Here is a 20,147-nt window from a genome sequence, read left to right on the forward strand (position 1 = left end):
GGAATGTAGGAATGAAGGAATGAAGGAATGAAGGAACGAAGGAATGAAGGAATAAAGGAATAAAGGAATGAAGGAATGAAGGAATGAAGGAATGAAGGTAAGAAGGAATGAAGGAATGAAGGAATGAAGGAATGAAGGAATGAATGAATGAAGGAATGAAGGAGTGAAGAAATGAAGGAATGAAAGAATGTAGGAATGTACAAATGAAGGATTGAAGGAGTGAAGAAATGAAGGAATGAAAGAATGTAGGAATGTACAAATGAAGGATTGAAGGAACAAATGAAAAAGAGAATGAAGGAATGAAGGAGTGAAGGAATGAAGGAATAAAGGAATGAAGGAATAAATAAAAACACGCACGTTCACAAACACACTCACACACAAATACAAACACACAAACAAAAACACAAAAAAATAATTAAGTAAAGTCATTTGTTTTTTTTTTAAATTAATGCTATTGCCTAGTTTACGAACATTAAAACAAAGCAACAACTTGTATGGATTGCCGAAAGCACTTTCCAATTACAACCATACGTTTAGCTAAAACCAGCCTATGCTATTGGCTGAGCAGCTCCATGTAAAAGTGGGTTTTATAAGTACTTACGTCGATTTGTCTCACATCCGTAGAGTTTAGTTTCTATTGATGACAATGTCATGTCTACAGATTCTTTTGTTTTCTTATCGCATGAAGGTTGTATTATTTTCAAACAGTCGTGGTTTTCTTGATACTGTCTTGTACAAAAATAGTTGCATTAGTGAAAGAGAATATTTTGATTGAGGTGTGGGGAACTTTCCATTCAAAATTTTGAAAACAACAAACTTTGTTTCTATAAGTATTTATCCAGTTAAAATATCTGCAAGGCAAAGAACACTTTATTTTTACTAGCCGACGGTTTCAGATTTTAAGCTCGTTTAAAATTTATATAATTCAATTTTTTTCCCAAGACTGCTTTGTATTATATCTTACAAATTATAATGGAGTTGTCCTCAAACGCTCATTTGTTAAAGGAGAGTCAGAGGTGTATCCAGTGCAAAGACGGGAGCGATATGTGGTATATAAAAGTTTGTTATTGTTAAAATGAAACTTTTTTTAGGGCGGCGTGGTAGAGTAGGTACAACTCATGTTTGCTAAACCGCTAAGTATCGAGTTCGAACCTTCGGACAGATTAGGCTCGATAGCAGGGGACAGAAAATCTTCTAGGAGAGACAACTCCAAAATTAAACAACTGCTACCTTTTAGCTTGTTATTGGTTGGATAAAGGCTATGGAAGCGAATCCAAAATGTAAAGCTTGACAAAATCGAGGTCGCGTAACAAGTTAATACGTATACTTAATAGTGTTTAAGGAAATCCAATGAGGAACACAAGAATTATTAATTTTTAGGATGCTATGTCACTTTGAGAGTCTACACGGATTGTTACAATTTAAGATAGACAAATACAACTTTTATTATACGAGATAAATGGCCCGTTGAGGGAAAAATACAACTTGAGCTAGTTTGATAGTGTTGTCTTTTTTTTTTGTAAATCGAATCCAAAACCAAAATCACCACCTCCACTTCAAATTTAAATGGAAACAAAAATGTAATTAAAAGCGGATTTTTATTCAGAAACAGCATTTTAATCGGATTTAATCTTAACCTACACGTAGTTACTGCACATTCCTACTAAATATCGTCGTAGTCATACCCCTGAGCTTAAACTTGCCAAAAGTTTTTAAGTTTTCTGCTTTACCAAGAATACTTAGATACTTGATAAAATTGTAATACCTTAATCATTTCAGTATTATATCACTTTTCAGCAACTTACAAGAAGAAATGCACAAAAGGACGATTTTGATCACGTCCACAGTAATGAATAGGCGCCTCTTCAATGGCCAATACAATTAATATTACGATATAAAGTAGGTTATAATATTTCTGATTTTTTTTTCATTGAAATTCATATCATACCACAACTATTATTTTTCAAGATAAGAGAGCACTTACTGGCAATTCGTAATCGAATATTCATCTTCAAGCTTAATATTTGCCATCCCTTGATTACAAATTCCCAAAAATACTGGACTGCACAACCCTGTTGTACCAAGCTCACCTACAATAATAATGAATAGAGGTAATTAAAAAGATATTAACATGGCAGAACTTTCTCTCAATATCTCGTGACGTACTTTAGTGTCCTTAAGCCTTTCGAACCACCATATGGTAAAGGGGTTATAATAGTTAATGTTAGGGTATGGACTACTGCTAGGGTATAGCGATTTTTAAATTTCGGTGAGTTTATTTACTATTGTGTTGATTTCGATGTTGTAAATATTCAGATAAGACTTTTTTTTTGCCTAAAGATTAGCATTAGTTTTCTATCTTTGGCCCTTCAAGCCAGAATGTTGCCCAAATAAAGGAAAGTTCGGGAATTAAAGGTAGAGCGCAAGCATTGTATTTCATGTCTCCATGATCATTCATTACTTGGAACAATGAGAACTTGTTGCCCTTGAAATCTTCAGTTGCGATCCAAGCATTTAAATTGTACCGTGCTATCTAAGAAGTTTATTAGGCGCGATTTTCTTTCAAAATCCCTCGTTATGACAGTTTAAAAAAAAGACTTTTGAAATCATATTTTATAATGCCTAGGTATTTTTGTATTAAAGATTTATTGTGTTCATCTTAATATATAAAAGCCCGAGACTATGAGATCAGTATCTTCATCAGTATATATATATATATATATATATATATATATATATATATATATATATATATATATAGATAGATAGATATATATATATATATTCAAACATACTGACAGAAAAAAGAAACAGACAGTCAGAAAAAGAGAAATAGACAGACAGACAGGCAGACAGGCAGACAGACAGACAGGACAGGACAGACAGACAGAAAGACAGAGAGACAGAAAGACAGAAAGACAGAAAGACAGACAGATAGGCAGATAGGCAGACAGGCAGACAGGCAGACAGACAGGACAGGACAGGCAGACAGGCTGTCTGGCTGGCTGGCTATACAAATGTGTCTAATCTTTCAGTTTATATTTGGTCAAGTTTAGTATAGTTTTTGCATACATAAACAAACTAGTTCCATTGAATGAATTCACATTTTTACATATAATGCCATTTAAGGAGATAGGCTCATTACACAATCACTTGCACTGCCAATTTTTGTATTACGGAAATAATAACTTAGAGGGGAAAATATTGTATGTGTTTAAATTACCATTTCTATGACCCTATTAAAAATCGTCAAATAAACGTGATGACCACCGAAACCCAGTTATCCATTGATAACGGGTAGTCTAGTATTTTTTAAACTTTAAAATCATGCTTACCATTTGCTTGTTTTCCAATTTCCTGTTTTTTTTGTTTTTGTTTTTCATCTATCCCGCTGATGGGATTGCCTATAAAAATTGACATCATAATCCTAATATATTTGGCAACAAATAGCAACATGTTTTTTTTTCAATTTAAAATATCCGAATTTCCTTCTAGTTTTTCCATCCTTTTTATTTGTGACAGTAAATGTATGCCAGACTTTTACATTAACATTTGTGGATTTGTATTGCTTGGTTACTTAGAATGTGTCAAACGTAGTTATTCACTCTTCAAGCAATGCTTTTAGTTCCTATTTTTGTGCGACCTTGAAATTGATTATTGACCTCAAGACTTTTTGTGTCCACGATAAACGTTCGACAAGTACTAGCAAAAGTGTGCAATTTCCCCAAAGTGACAAATGACAGAAAGCCACTAGCTCGAACGTCGTTTGCAGGAAAAAATTGTTAATATTATAAATTTCCATATAGATTTCCTAAATTCAAAAAAATTATGTATATTAATTTATATATAAACCGATGTCACAGTACTGACAAAATTATTCTGCTTGATTTATAAATACGTTTTGATTGGTAAACTTCGCCGATTACAAACTTGATTGAGCATAAACCTTATTGTAGCCAAATTATGAAAAGCGTGCTATACAAATCTACTTTTAATATGATCGCACTAGGAGAAAAATGTTTTTAAAAAAACCTCCGCACACAGGTCGCAGAATCTGGCGGACTCTCTCAACTGCCGAATTAACAGTCAGATTTAAAAGGGTAGCTTTTTTCCCAGGACTCCACTAACTTCCCCGCTATATAGATCCTATATTAACAATGTCACCGTGACATAAGGTCATTAAATCAGTTACTCCCTGTTAGATGTGCCGAAGTTGTGAGGCAATATCAAATAGTGGTATTTGTTTACAAGCATACAATTAATCGTATCATTCGCGTATTTAATTAGCATTCAAAATTAGATAAACATACCAAACAGATTTATTTTCTTTTTAATAGGAAATATAATCAGAAAAATATTCTAAAAGTATACGTACGATTTTAATATTCTATTGAAGAAAATATATTACATTTTTAGAGTAATCCCAGTACATAGTTGGAATTTCATAATTAAAAATCAACGATGTTATTGTAAAAATATATTCAGGATTGAAACAAAACTGCAACACTATTTGCTGTTCAATAAATATATCTATGCTTCTAATCCAAGAATCGATAATGCGAAATTAATAAATATAATTAAACAAACTGTATTTATTATCACAAAGACAGGCAAATACCAACACAGACAGGTTCTGATTAAAAAACAACAACCAACAACAGTTACTTGTGCAGTACAGTTATGTAAACTTTTGGGCAATATGGATACGCCATAATATATGCTAATCATCTAATAGAAGAAAGTCGTGCCAACCTCAACTCTTCGACACAGTGCTTTATAATTTTAACCTAATATCGATACCAGCTATTTATAGCTATTTATTTGAGCACGATTATCACACATAATATGTATGGAGAAACTGGAAAACTAACCTTGCTTTATTCAACTGCATTTTTTTAGTACTTTAATTTTTCTAATACAGTAGATTTGCATTACTAAAAAAGTATTGCGCACCAAATGAACATAATAGTGCGCGTATAATAGCGCGTAATAGTAGGAGAAGACAGAATACTTCAGTAAAATTAATTAGTCATCCAATTAAGTCAAATTTGATGTCAGATTGCATTTTCATCATGGTTTAACCTACGGGCCGAATTTCAGAGAAATTGGTTGGTTAGAAGTGTTCGAAATTTCGCTGGCCCGTTTCGATCTAGAAAGACAGATAGGCAAATCGAGCAAGTTAAACAAAAGCGTGTAAAAACAGAAAATACTCATTTTAAAAACCACTTTTTCAATTCTACAGAGTTCTCTGTTTCTCTTCCTTAACAGATTAAACGCTACGTTTTCGACGCAGAGACATAGCTAGTGGGGGGGGGGGGGGCGATCCTAGGGGGCGCCAAAAGGGCACTTTTAGACACAATAAAATCGCAAATTTTCCCCTGGATTTTAGAGAAAACACATTTAGCACTTAGAAAAGACATTAATTGTGCTAAAGTGCATTGAACGATTGTGTAACATGTTTCAAAAAGTAAGTTACGTTAAAACCAGCTTTACAAACTTTGTTTCAAAATGGTTGGGAGGTGTGTGTATGTGTGTGAGGGGGGCGGGCGCTTTTTTCGGGAACAAAAATCGCAAGTATTTGTTCTGGATTGGTGAGTAGATAACTGTTTAGAAAAGAAACCAATTGTATTAACGCGTAATGTACAATTTTACTAGCCAGTTTTGTTAAGAAACGACGAGACTAATTCTTACGATTCTCTCAACTTCAACGTGAGAGATCAGATACTTTTACTTGATAGCATTACATCTTGCCTGGATCACTGTATTAAAGAGAACTAAATATCACTGATTGTTGAATCACTATCCGATCAGTAAAGTAGCATACGGTCGCAGCAAAGGGGGTGGAAGACGATACTCTTGTCGAAATTTTAAGAACTAAAAATATAAGTACATTGTACCGAAAAGATCATTGTTTTATTGCTTGTTTCATAACAAGTCTTAATACTGCAATTTTCATATAGTTAGGCAACTAGACCTACTAAACGATGTAAAACAATGGTACAACACGACAACAGATGATGTTTTGTCACTTTATTCAATCTGTTAATTTAAAACTATAATACACTATTATAAAAATTGTTCTAAAGACACAACCAGAAGTAGACCATGTAAGCTTGCACCGTATACAAACTACACTCTAAAGCTGTGGTTCTTAACCTTTATGGAGGTACCGAACCCTACCAGTTTCATATGCGCCTTCACCGAATCCTTCTTAATAGTTTTATCGTCCGCATTGGCAAAATCTGATCGTGAATTATATATCATGTGTATGTCTTGACATCCGCCGAGGCTCTGATACTTACATACCACCTCTTTGGTACGATCGAACCCAGGTTAAGAACAACTGCTCTAAGCTTTTTTTTTTCGATTCGGTTTCTTAAGGAGCATAGGCGTAGGACGTAGGCAACACTTCGTCAACTCACTTGATTTTATAAAGGTAGAACCCTATTAATCCAGTCTCCGACATCTCTATACCAAACTATTTTCTTCAGACATAATTTGTCTCCCTCTCTTTCTCTTTTCTCGTGGACTTTACTACAGCACCTGCTTAGTGATGCCATTTACTGTCTTTTTCCATGCTCTTATTTCATTGGCCACTGTCTATAATCTAGCCCCGAGCCAAGCAGTAAAAGAGACCTCACATTAAGCTATAGATCCTGATTGATTTTTTTTGACAATGCATTTGAATTCCACATTGTCTTCCAGTTGGATTTCAAATTGTGTTCTCTAGCTTGTTTGTTATACCATCAACGAGTCAGCGAAATAGCCATGTATTCCGAAGCAAACAATATATGTTTATGATAAGTTACTATTGTACGCCACTTGTATGTCCTTATTCTAATAAGCTTATAATCCAACTATATACCATATCACAACTGAGATCGTTCCCAACTTATAACATAAAAGGCTGGTCTAAACAAATTAGCGCTTGCTACAAACCACCCTCTAACTCAGATCAGGCATATTTTTTTTTTACTGACAATACTAATCTTTCGTAACAGGAAAATGCATCTTAATGGGAATTTAATTGGCGTAGAATAAAGTTTTAAGGAACGAAAATCATATGCTGTAATTATAAAACCTTTTCAGGACTGTCGCACACACGCTTACACACACACATACACGCTTACACACACACGCTTATACACACGATTATGCACACACACAGATATATATATATATATATATATATATATATATATATATATATATATATCAATGTATTTATATATAATATATACGCACACATACATATATATATACGTATATATATATATATATATATTTATTTATTTTTATTTTTATATTTATATATATATGGCCTATATATATACACACACACACATATATATATATATATATATATATATATATATATATATATATATATATGGGGGGGGCGCCATATTGAAAGTTCGCCCCGAGCGACGGGAAGGGTCGCTACGCCTCTGTTTCGACGTATAAGATTTGATTAAAAAACATTGCATGGAAAAATGAACATTTTTTTTACAAGTTTGGTCACTAAAACTGGTATAAACTAAAAATCTAATTACTAATTGTTTTATGACAGAGCACATTTCAGATTTTATAATTTGAAAGAATAAAATGATAATATTTTTACCCAATACAAAGAAAGCACAAAGTAAAAACTGCGCAGAAATATTCATCTTCTTTGTCCGCCCTATCTCCTGTTATGTGAGTTCCTTTACGCTATGCGATCTTACAATCAGTGGAAGCAACTGCGCATCTATTGAAGGAGCCTCCCATTAGCCGCTCAGCCGATGCGTGCAGTGTAAGATAGAGAGAGAGAGAGAGAGAGAGAGAGAGAGAGAGAGAGAGAGAGAGAGAGAGAGAGAGAGAGCAGGCCACCCCAAGTAAATCTCTGGGTCGTTCATATACAGGGCCGGCGCTACCTATAAGGCGAACTAGGCGGTCGCCTAGGGCGCTGTCACTAGGGGGGCACCAGAATAAGTTGGGGAAAAAAATTGAAAGTTTGAGGGGGGTTGTGCAAATCGAAAGTTTGAGGGGGGGGGGTGCAAATCGAAATTTTGTCCCCGGGCGCCGGGAAGGGTCGCTAAGCCTCTAATAATACGGGGGCGCGAAAAGAATTGCGGGGGGGGGGGGCGCTTTAATAAGTTTTGCCTAGGGCGCTAAATAAATTCCAGCACTGGTCATAGATCCGATCACTTCTTCCTTCCTTCCTTATACGGAAACCGGCTCAGGAGTTGAGCTCCCATTAGCCAGGCAGGCCTCAGTGTAGCAAACCCCGACCACAAGAGTTTCCCACACATCGGTCGCTACTTCCGTCGGCTCTCACCGGGCGTTCCTTCCCCACCCACCAGACGCGGGACGTCGTCCTACCGCTTGGTACCCAGCTTGGTCGTAGGGGGCGTTCGGCCAGATCAAAAACCTCTAGCTGCTGTCCGACGTACCAGGCTCTTCGGAAGAGATCCGATCACTAAATGATTCAAAGATAAATCATCATTGCATTTTTTTTTCATTTGAGTAATTAAAATTTAATTTAAAATAAATATCTTAAGCTAAATAACAAGTAGCGTATGCAGAAGGAGGGGGGTAGAGTATTATTCTTGAACACGAAAATGTAAAGTACGAAACATTCACACTGATATCAAACATCTAATGTATTTGATTTTTATTAATATCTTGGATTTTCCAATGACAATACAAACCAACATACTTTATAATAAGACACTTGTTTAATATAACAAATTGCTAATTAAAACATCTTTTTTAGAAAACGTAGGAATAACTTAGAACCGGTTTTTTCCTAAAATTGACAATTAGTGAATATATGTAAACATCAACATATTAATGTGATATTGGTGACACTAAACTCACCCATATATTGAGCTTTTCAATGGCATAACAACACCAAGCCCTAGATAAATGTTAAGAACTAAAGAGCTCGTGATAACTTCCCTTTGGTCAAAATATAATATATCGTATTTGTGATACATTTGATTTATGTCATAAAAACTTTAATACCCTGCAAAACTAAACTGTACTCAACAGTAAAATGTGTGAGATTCGATTCTTAAACATACATGATCAAAAACTAATCGCCTTATAAAAGCTAAGTCAATGGAAAATTATGCTTTCAAAGTATATATTACTAGACCACCCATCATCCTTTGGATAACTGTGGGTTTCGGGGGTCATTCATAAATGACATCACGTATGTCACTTATCGTCACAAAAAAACCAAACACCACATTCAAAAAGACGTCACACCTCAGACGTTTTTGTCTTTTAAAACACTGAGCATGGATCTGACCACACTATCCCTTCATATGCTGAGGCCACAAAAACAGGTCAACTCCACTTCAACTGCCCTGTGTCCCGCAAAGTCCCGATAGACAACTTTATCATTCACATCTACAAAAAAAATTGAAAACATTTTTTTATGGGTCTCGAACCCGTACCACCCGCATTGTAACTATTACACTATCATCTTACCTATGTGGGCATTTACAAACTATTGCAGACTTAGTCCTATAATTAACTGCAAAGTAAGAAACTTCAGTTACGCGAATAGGCCCTATTATTTCAAATTATATCCCAATTTAGCCAATTCCATAGCTAAACAAACAAAAATGTATATAAAATAATTAAAGCCTGTATAGTTTAGTATAGAAAACCATTAGTGGCATAGATTCTACTAATTCTAGATCTAGATAGATCTAGATCTAGGTCTTAAGTTTAGTTTTTCCGTAACTCTAGATCTAGAACCTAGATATATATATATAGATGATCTTTGAAGCTAAGTATAAGTAAAGTTATTGTTCTGAACTTTTATAATTAAAGCGATTAATCTTCCGATGGTATATCAATAAATTAATAAACGTCTTTAAATTAATTTGTGATTAACAGTTTGGTCAAAAAGAACAATGTTCTCTACCTAAATACGTATTTTACAGCTCTACACACAGTGCAGATTCTCTCCTGTAACCAAACAGACATACTAAAAAAAAGCAAAAATACAAATAAATATACAAACATGTAAACAAACTTGAGTTTTAGTAGTATATAGATAGAATTGACATCAAGAATACACAATTTTCTGTATATTGTAAAGAATCGAGTATAGTACATAAAAATAAAAACATTATTAAGGCAATTAACAAAAGATTTTATATGGATATAAACATCTTTTTTGTCGTGTATCCAATTTCTTTTATTCTGTTATTCTGTTGTTCAAGAAGGCTTGATCAATGTGTACATACCGGCTATACTTATATTATACTAATGAAAGTTCATAGTATAAAGAACTAATGGCCGAAGTTCGTCACTGCTGGAACGATGTAGGACTTGTTTTATCTCATCCACTATTTTAATTAAGAATGTAGAAGAAGAAAAATTGTAACGAAATCATGATTCTATAGTGATAGAAATAATTCCAGAATAATTCTCCATAAAAGATCTTAATATGTTGATTTGTCGTTGTATCGTATTTAAATAAGTACTACTGTTTTATTTAGTAAATTTCCTGTATCCTATCAAGGATTTTCAGTGTAGCCTTGACATTATCCATTAATCCTTAGTAGCTGCACTAATTTCAGTGTATAACAAGAACATTAACATTTCCAATAAAATAAGGCATATAGTGGTACTTGAAACAGCTCATATAATTTTACAATTTAGTTTTTTCTCATTGGCTTATTCTTAAAACTGCAAGGGTAAGCACACCTTTCGTACACATTCTGATCATTCCAAAGAATTAAACAGTGCGCTTAATGTAATACATATTGACTAATCTTTAGTTAATTATTAAATTTGGCTCGCAGCAGCAAAGCAATACCAGACGTCACAATGAGGACCGGTGATTGGGTCGTTTGCATGACGCCATTTTCTCCGTGGTCTGCGGAAACTTTTTAAGTGTAAAAAAAGTATAATTTGAAGAAACTATACAAATTATATATATGCATATATATATATATATATATACATATATATATATATATATATATATATATATATATATATATATATATATATATATGAGTGTGAGTGTAAATAAAAATGTATCAAAATATATAAAGAAAGAAAGAACAATATAGAAAAAGGGAGAGAGAGAGAGAGAGAGAAAGAAAGAAAGAGAGAGAGAGAGAAAGAAAGAAAGAGAGAGAGAGATAGAGTGAAAGTTGGAATGCTAGACAATTAAATTTCACAGTTATGCTTCAAAAATGTTTAGAAAGTTACATGTTTAAACGTTTGTGCCAAAGTCTAAAGATAAATAGGTTCTGCAAAACAAAGTGGATGACGAAAGCTACATCTAATTTCGTTCATGTTAGTATTTTAAAAACGTATTTTTTTATTGAAACAAAGATCCTTTAATTAGCTGCGTATATGTTTGAATGTTAAAATAGGTAACTATTTCTTTCGTATAGAAATTTTCCTATTTGATCATTTTAAAGATGATAAATAAAAGCAATAAAAATTGTTGACACAAATTAAAAATAGTTTAATTTAAAATATTCAGTTTTAATTTTGAAATACTAACCACTTGCTTGAGGGTCATTTGAATGCTTTTCTTTTTCTTGTTTCTGTTTTTCCTCATTCTCGATTAAGGTTTTACCTGTAAAAATTGGCAAATTTATATTAATATTCTTTATAACGAAATAGGACAATTTAATGATGCAAAATCCTCTCTTGGCTATTGATAACATTTAAGTCATGATTACAACAGTCTAAATCATGTTGGGATTTAGATTTTTGTTGAGATACGAACATGATGAATTGGAGGTTTATGAATTAGAGGTTTCATAAAACGACTTGATCTGTGTGAAAAGTGTGCTGGAAGAGAGAGAGAGAGAGGGTTACAATACCAGAGTAAAATTATTGGATGGAATATTCGTTAAATGTATAGCACACACATAGAAATATGTAAACTACAATTATTGTCCTTCACAGTCACATTTCACAAATATTTTAACAATATATATATATATATATATATATATATATATATATATATATATATATATATATATATATATATATATATATATATATATATATATATATATATATAGGCTATATTACATGCTGCATAATACGCTGCCATGTGCGAAAGTGTCTGGTTAACCGTTGTTTGAATTCCTGGCACGTCGCAGCTACCGATAAAGTCTTGCATACATTCAACAGCCATTGTAAGTGACCTTGGATAGATGATAGCGTGTAAATTAGTCCAATTGAGCTAAAAATTTAATGTCTTAAGAAAAAAACACAGATGCTAATATTTTTAAACAATAAATTCTAAGGAGGTGCATACAATTTTTTTAAATAGTTGGACAAGTCTGCATTATGATTTTCCAACAATGTAACGAAAAAACTTAATTTTCTTTTAAAGTGTTCGTTAACTATTTTACTTTTCTATATTGCGTTTTTGAGCTTTTACCAATACTTTATCAAGGGGAAAAACTATAGTAGATAATAATTTTAAGTACAAAAATTGGCGCAAACTCACTTGCAGTTTTCAACATTTGTAACCTTGTCTTTACGCTGAGCGATGGATAAAACTTGGGAATTATTGCTGCAGGACGTGAACTTGGCCAGGTCGCATTTACCGGAATCTTTTGATGGACCTGTTGATACAGCATTTTAGTAAGTTAGTGTTGGTGAGATGCGCTGGGGGGGGGGGGGGGGGGAAGAAAAAGCCTGGCGGAAACCCACGTGTCTGGCGGTTTGGAATATGGGTGAGAGAAATGCTCGATTCTTAACACTGATGTAGTCTGCCTGGTTAATGAGCATTAGCTTGAGCCGGTAACGACCGTTTAAGAGAGGAGAAGAAATAAGTTAGTATAAAGTAAAGTGAAGAATCCTCTTTAGACCTAGCAATCCATTGGGCAGACGTAGTGGAGTTCATGTTTCTTGACCTCGGCATAAAAAGGAAGGTGTGGTCAGCACTTTGCCCAGCCGCCTTCACTTTCCCTAACATGAGTTAGGTACCCATCAGAGCTGGGTGTACTCTGGGACGTTCAACTGACTTGAACCCGGATTCTTCGGGTTTGCAGCCTAGCGCTCTACCGCTTATGAAACGCCTTCCCATGGTCATATTTTAAAAATATTACTCTGTTTATACTTGCCAGTTTGCGATTCTGTCTGTCTGTCTGTCTGTCTGTCTGTCTGTCTGTCTGTCTGTCTGTCTGTCTGTCTGTCTGTCTGTCTGTCTGTCTGTCTGTCTGTCTGTCTGTCTGTCTGTCTGTCTGTCTGTTTGTCTGTCTGTCTGTCTGTCTGTCTGTCTGTCTGTCTGTCTGTCTGTCTGTCTGTCTGTCTGTTTATCTGTCTGTCTGTCTGTCTGTCTGTCTGTCTGTCTGTCTGTCTGTCTGTCTGTCTGTCTGTCTGTCTGTCTGTCTGTCTGTCTGTCTGTCTGTCTGTCTGTCTGTCTGTCTGTCTGTCTGTCTGTCTGTCTGTCTGTCTGTCTGTCTGTCTGTCTGTCTGTCTGTCTGTCTGTCTGTCTGTCTGTCTGTCTGTGCGCGTGCGTGTGTGTGTTTTTGTCTGTGTAAGTCTCGTGTATGGATGGATCACAATCTCAATGCTCTAGGTCGTCCATAATACACCCAACCATTATTTGTGAGAGCCTCTAGTCCATAATACATCCTAATAATATACGTAAAAAACTCTAGTCCATAATACAGCCAACTAGTATACGTAAAAGACTCTAGTCCATAATACACCCAACTAGTATACGTAAAAGACTCTAGTCCATAATACAGCCAACTAGTATACGTAAAAGACTCTAGTCCATAATACACACAACTTGTATACGTAAAAGACTCTAGTCCATAATACACACAACTTGTATACGTAAAAGACTCTTGTCCATAATACACCCAATTAGTATACGTAAAAGACTCTAGTCCATAATACACACAACTAGTATACGTAAAAGACTCTTGTCCATAATACACCCAATTAGTATACGTAAAAGACTCTAGTCCATAATACACACAACTAGTATACGTAAAAGACTCTAGTCCATAATACACCCAATTAGTATACGTAAAAGACTCTAGTCTAGCCTAGGCAAATCCTTCATGATGAAAGAAACAAATGTCCTCTTAACTCATGTTCCTGAAAGGGAACTTCAAAGCGTAACATATACTGTAAATTAGAAGTTGGTACAATACCACACTACGACTTCCCAATCTTAAGTTGAACTTATGCATTCGCAAGAGAAGATTCGATCAATTTAAAACACGGTTTTCATTCTTTACTTACAGCTATCGAGTACTCTGTTCAGATGTGACAATCCCATCTCAATGACGCTCTTCACATCTTCATCGCACGTTACTTGTAGAGCCATCAAACAATTCCTGGCTTCTGCACTGAGTCTTGGGGTGTAAAAAAGTAAACTTTACTGATGCCAAGACTAGACCAAGGGGTGGGAAATGCCAGGAGCGTAAAATATCTATATATATATAATTCTCTTCTGGGAGACGCTAGAAAACAAGCTGTAAACGCGCTCCCTACCATCCCCACCGCTACATGGTCTTAGTGAGCTGTGGTTCACGCTATGTTTACCTTCGTGGAGTCGGGTTTAGTGACGGCTATTAGGGGCAGATAATTTAGTTTGAAACGATTTTAAACGTTGGGGGGGGGGGGGGGGGGGTGGGAAGAAAGGGGGGGGGCGTTATGGTCCTTAACGAGCTACTTATAGTGTTTTAAAGAAATATTTTCAGTGTCAGCGTTGGTACTGTCGAATTCACAAATTATGAATTACTGAAAAGTAGAAAAAACAACAACTAAATAGCGGGGTATGTTATGCCGCGGGCCGGCTCATAATAATAAATGAAAATGTTTGCCTGGAACTCCCAGGGAAAGCGGAAGAAAGGACGCCCAAGACAGACCTGGTGGCGGAGTTTTCTTGAAGAGCTGAAGCCAATAGGGATGTCTTGAGAGATGGCAAAATTAATAGCCGGGGATCCAGAGGCGTAGTGAGGGAGGAGGGGGGGGGGTACATATGTTCCCGGGCGCCAACCCAAGGGGCGCCAAAATGGGTTGGAAAAAGAAATTAAAAGCTCATTTTAGCTGCAGTTTTGAATTATAAACATAAAAAATATAGGGGTGGGGGGCGCAAATTGAAAGTTTGTCCCCGGGCGCCGGGAGGGGTCGCTACGCCTCTGCGGGGATCGGGTGAATTGGAAAGAAATGGTGGAGGCCCTATGTTCCATACGTCATAAGCCTGTGAAGCAAATTAAAGTCACCGATAGAAAGAGAACATTTTGAAATGGAAATGACGCAGATGAAACATTTATAACCATTCTTTTTTAAATGTAAAAGTCAAGTTAAAAATCCAAATGGCATTTCGCCGTTGTGATTTAATGTAACGTTTTTATTTATTTTGTTTTTGGATTATATTATGAAGACGAAATATACCACAAATCAATGTAGATCGGGTTTCTCTCATGAAACATACCCAATACCGTTGAAAATACTTTTAAAATATTTTTCTTTCGCATCCACATCACTACCACAATGTAACATAGTCATTTAAATTAATAAATCGACGTAAAATTTTTAAAAATTTCTCTTTCATCCACATCAAATATCACATAGTAAATTGGTGTTTAACACCGTTGTGACATTAAATCAAACGAAACAGAACTTACTTGCATACTAAATTCAAATCATTGCTGCCTTGTATTTGCATTACGTCTAGAGAGCAGGCCAAAATATCGTTTTGTGTACACGACGCCGTAGTCGTGTGAAGCATGCCTGAAGTAATAAGAAAATGGAGGTAACTCAATATTTAATTTTTAAGTACATGTTAGCTTGAATTAACGCAATATGTTGTGATAAATTACTAGGAGAGTTGGAAATGGAAGCAATTTCTGAAATAAATGGAAAAAGAAGAAGGCATTTCTTGAGTATGCATCCAAATAATATCGTAGGAATGGAGCTATACTTGAAGCCTCAAGTCGTGGGTGGGGGGGGGGGGGAGGAGTAAGGAAGGTCAAGGGAGACGTGGAGGAGCACGGCAGGGAAGCAGCTGACAGAGGCAGAACTGTCATGGGGGACTGCCAGGTGAACTATCGGTGACCGACAAAAGTGGGGGGGGGGGGGGCTTTTTATGGCGGTCCCATGTGTCTTGGGTACATAAAGGAAAAGACGATGATGTTGTTTTGATGTTCTCTGGTGAGTTGTGAAGCTTTTGTAAAGTGTTGTTATACTACTCAATGTACGTTAACCAAGTTAAAACCTAAATATATCACTACCAAGGTCAGTTCTTACAGTTATGTTCTAATGTAGATAAACATAAGCTTGATCTGTGCTGTTTACGGGCATTAAGAACCATATCATGTGTATATGGTCCCTATACATGGGATCGGTTCTATATTTTTCATGATTGATGTAGTTTCAATCAAAGTAACTTAAAATAAAATATTATAAAAGTTTTAAATAATAGTTTGTTGATTTTTGTTATCGTATTGATTTCATTGAGGTTAATTTATTTACATATTTAGAAAGGTCAAGAAGTTGAAATTGATTTGGGGGAAAAATAGTTTAAAAAAATAATATACTGGATAAAAGTGTGTGGTGTGCGTGTGTGTGTGGGTGGGAGGGGGGTAAGCTAGTCCAAAACGATGTACGATATAGCATAACATTAAATGTGATGTGAAAATTGGATTTGTTGAAAAAGTAACTGACCAGATTTAACATGAGAATAAGAACTTAAAAATTAAAATTTCATCTACAATTAAAAAAACTGATGATTTTGTATGGGTGGTATTCTAAAATCCGTTATAAAAATTCTCGGACCTGTTACAATACAGTGTTCAATACATGCGAGCTTTAGAAGAACAGTAGTGAAAGACACGGCTTTTCTTTCTGGCACTGATGCACGCCTAAAATAATCGTATCGCCCCCACCTCCCCTCCCCCGAGTGCTCACCTGCATCCAGCTCGGTAGATAACACGCACGGTTGTAAGAAGGTGGTTTGTGAGGGTGGGGGGGGGGAGGGAGGGGGCGGGTATTGATATGTGAAATACGAAAGAATTATCTAGGTCAGAGACACTTGTATAAACAGACACACGCATATATATATATATATATATATATATATATATATATATATATATATATATATATATATATATATATAGTGACAATCAAACATATTCACACACACATATTCACATAAATATATATATATATATATATATATATATATATATATATATATATATATATATGTGTGTGTGTCTGTGAGTATGTGTGAAGGTTTTTGTGATTGTTACTATATATATATATATATATATATATATATATATATATATATATATATATATATATATATATATATATATATATATATATATATATATATATATATATAAGCTTGCAGGTTAGTACGCGGGCCGCTGCAAGATCTATCTCCACTTTGTGAAACAGCCTGGTCGTTGTTTATACGGGCGTGTGTGAGCTTTTCCCCAAGAGTGTGTGGCACGACTTGGAAACATTTTAAAACGATTAAGATAAGGAATGGAGATCCATTTAACATCACAGTTTTGAACAGAAATGTTTAAAAAAACATCTACTTTTTATATACAGAAGTCTGAGATCTCCTTATCTTAAAAACCCACCCACTTATCCTAGTCGTATATCAAAATAAATGTATGTGTGTAATCATTTATGTCCAACCCGTGAAACTCATAAGCTAACATTCATTTTTGAAACTATAATCATCCATATATATAATGGTCTTTTCTTTGCCTTGGTGTCTACAAGAAGCTGCTACTTCAACTAGAAACTTAGTCGCTTTTCATAGATAGCTAAACAAGGAACAAAAATAATATTAAACTTTCTTTAACGTTACGTGAAGTGAATTTATATATTTAGGACATGAAAACGTGTCTAGATCTAATGTTAATTTTTACAAGCTTTTATTTAACTTAACTCCCCTGTCATTGGTCTGTCCTCGTCGTCATAGATCAAAACACTCGAGCTAAATTTCGGTCACTTATAACTGACAGATTCTTTCAAAGTTGGCACGTGGGTCTAGACATGAAGGCAATGTAATCCGACACTAAAATAGGACTTAATTCGATGCCTAATTAATTTTTTTTCAATTAATAAAAATTGTGTGCAAATTAGTAGGCAGACTTATCCAATTATTCCGCACTATAATACGCGCGTCATAGTGTTCATTTGGTGCACAATAGTGTTTAGTCATGCATCTCTAATGTATTAAAAAATTTTAAATACTGAAAAAAAATTAATATAAAAAACGTTTTAATGCCAAGCTTTAATTTAACAATGCACTAAAAAGCAGAAAATAAAAGATTTTCTTTAAATATATAATAATACAATACTGTTTAATTAACTATAAAGAAAAGCGAGGGTCGCTTCCAAAATATTAGTAGAAGTATCCAATACATAATATAGTGATTATTATATATTTAAAGAAAATCATTTATTTTCTACTTTTTTGTGCATTATTACATAAAAGCTTGTTATTAAAACGTTTTTATTAATTTTTTATTTGTTCCGTTTTATATTAAACGATTACATATGCATGAGCTAGCTCAAAAAGGTCCGTTAGTTATGTATACAGCTCAAATTGGACAATCAATCACTCATTTACTGTGCGTATTTTATAGGTCTATGACTTACAAGACACTCTATTCGCTATAATGAGACAATATTCAATAAAAAGTAAATTTTACAGGAAATTATGGCAATTTATTTAATCCTATTCAATGCAAAAAGGTGTATCTTTTAACAATAATTTACGAATTTTTTTATAATTGAATGTATCTCTAATTTTATGAATTAAATGAATAAAAATTTTTTTTACCCAATACAAAGAATGCATTGAGGAAAAACTGCACAGAAATATCCATTTTCTTCGCGCGGGCGGACATTTTAAGCTACGCGCTGTTACCTATATGGGAAGCAACTCCACAACTAGTTACTGAACGTCCCATTAGCTGCGTAAAGGGCGTGTGAGAGGGTAAGATATTAAGTTGGTATTCGCGGGTTTTTTTTGTATCGATACTCGCACAAGTTGTGCAGTGGCGTATTAAGGATTTTTTCATTGCGGGGGAGGGGGTGAAATATATATATATATATATATATATATATATATATATATATATATATATATATATATATATATATATATATATATATATATATATATATATATATATATATATATAGGCCCTATATATATACGTATAAATATATATATATATATATATATATATATATATATATATATATATATATGTATATATATATATAAATATATATATATATATATATATATATATATATATATATATATATGTATACATATACGTATATATATAAATTTCATATATATATATATATATATATATATATATAAATATATATATATATATATATATATATATATATATATATACATATACGTATATATATATATATATATACATATACGTATATATACTATTATATTAGGCATCCTTCTGCACCACTGACTACATTACTACATCAACGACAAATCGTTTAGTAATTGATTTTAGTAAGCGCAACGTTTTATAGAGTAGGCCTACTGAATAAAGAATTTTTATAACATTTTTTAAAGTGTGACACTTAACAGTGGCTTTTTTTCATGACCCTTTTTTCAGTTTTATTTTTTATTTTATTTTTGTGACGGAATTAAGAATTTAATTTTTGTGGGTTTGTTTTTATTGCCAGATTTAATCTTTATTTCTTGTGCTTCATGCCTTGTACTTGTCTTGACCTGGGTCGAAACTTGCTGGCAAATTTTGAAAGTGCTTCTGCCACTTAGAGGAAGACCCGATGACTTTGCACATTGGCATTAAATGTTGGCTTAATTAGATGTTTAATACTTTTTTATTTTAAAAAGTAAAATATTATTTGTTTAGTTCTCAATTCGGTTAGCTAAACAGTTTGATTATTTAAAAATTAAAAATATACAAATAAAAAATTAGTCATATAATGTGTATATTTTTACACTTTAATTTTGTTATTGTTTTTTTTTGTTATTCTATTAACCTAAGGTGTCAATTCATTATGAACTGAAAGTTTAAAATCTTTAAACTAACAACGTGACACTATAACAAGTCAAAGTTCAAATTATTATTTTTTCCACAAGTTTTCTGATCAAACAT

The 20,147-nt window shown here is 33.8% G+C and overlaps 2 protein-coding genes across 3 annotated transcripts in view; both read right to left on the reverse strand.

Moving 5' to 3' along the window:
* LOC131927128 (uncharacterized) overlaps positions 1-7,730 on the reverse strand; it is a 37,892-nt gene extending 30,162 nt beyond the window's left edge. The window contains exons 1-4 of the mRNA XM_059282795.1: positions 7,622-7,730; positions 3,336-3,404; positions 1,985-2,090; positions 602-729 (exon numbers count right to left, since the gene is read on the reverse strand). Of these exons, the coding sequence (XP_059138778.1) occupies positions 602-729; positions 1,985-2,090; positions 3,336-3,404; positions 7,622-7,667 (349 nt within the window). The 5' untranslated portion in view covers positions 7,668-7,730. The remainder of the gene's footprint in view (positions 1-601; positions 730-1,984; positions 2,091-3,335; positions 3,405-7,621) is intronic.
* A 2,041-nt stretch (positions 7,731-9,771) lies between these two features.
* LOC131927124 (uncharacterized) lies at positions 9,772-14,348 on the reverse strand. Of its 2 annotated transcripts, none has more exons than XM_059282790.1 (5): positions 14,242-14,348; positions 12,488-12,605; positions 12,064-12,179; positions 11,522-11,596; positions 9,772-10,879 (listed from the first exon to the last, which is right to left on the reverse strand). In XM_059282790.1, exons 1-5 carry the CDS (start codon positions 14,324-14,326, stop codon positions 10,782-10,784), a joined length of 492 nt encoding a protein of 163 aa, XP_059138773.1. In that variant the 5' UTR covers positions 14,327-14,348; the 3' UTR covers positions 9,772-10,781. The 2 variants fall into 2 exon arrangements, with proteins under 2 accessions (XP_059138773.1, XP_059138772.1); XM_059282789.1 differs by having other exon boundaries at positions 9,772-10,888.
* Between the last annotated feature and the right edge of the window lie 5,799 nt (positions 14,349-20,147).

Source organism: Physella acuta, unplaced genomic scaffold (assembly GCF_028476545.2).
Source record: "Physella acuta isolate Inbredline_101_S28 unplaced genomic scaffold, ASM2847654v3 ptg001375l, whole genome shotgun sequence".
Taxonomy (NCBI): Eukaryota; Metazoa; Mollusca; class Gastropoda; family Physidae; genus Physella; species Physella acuta.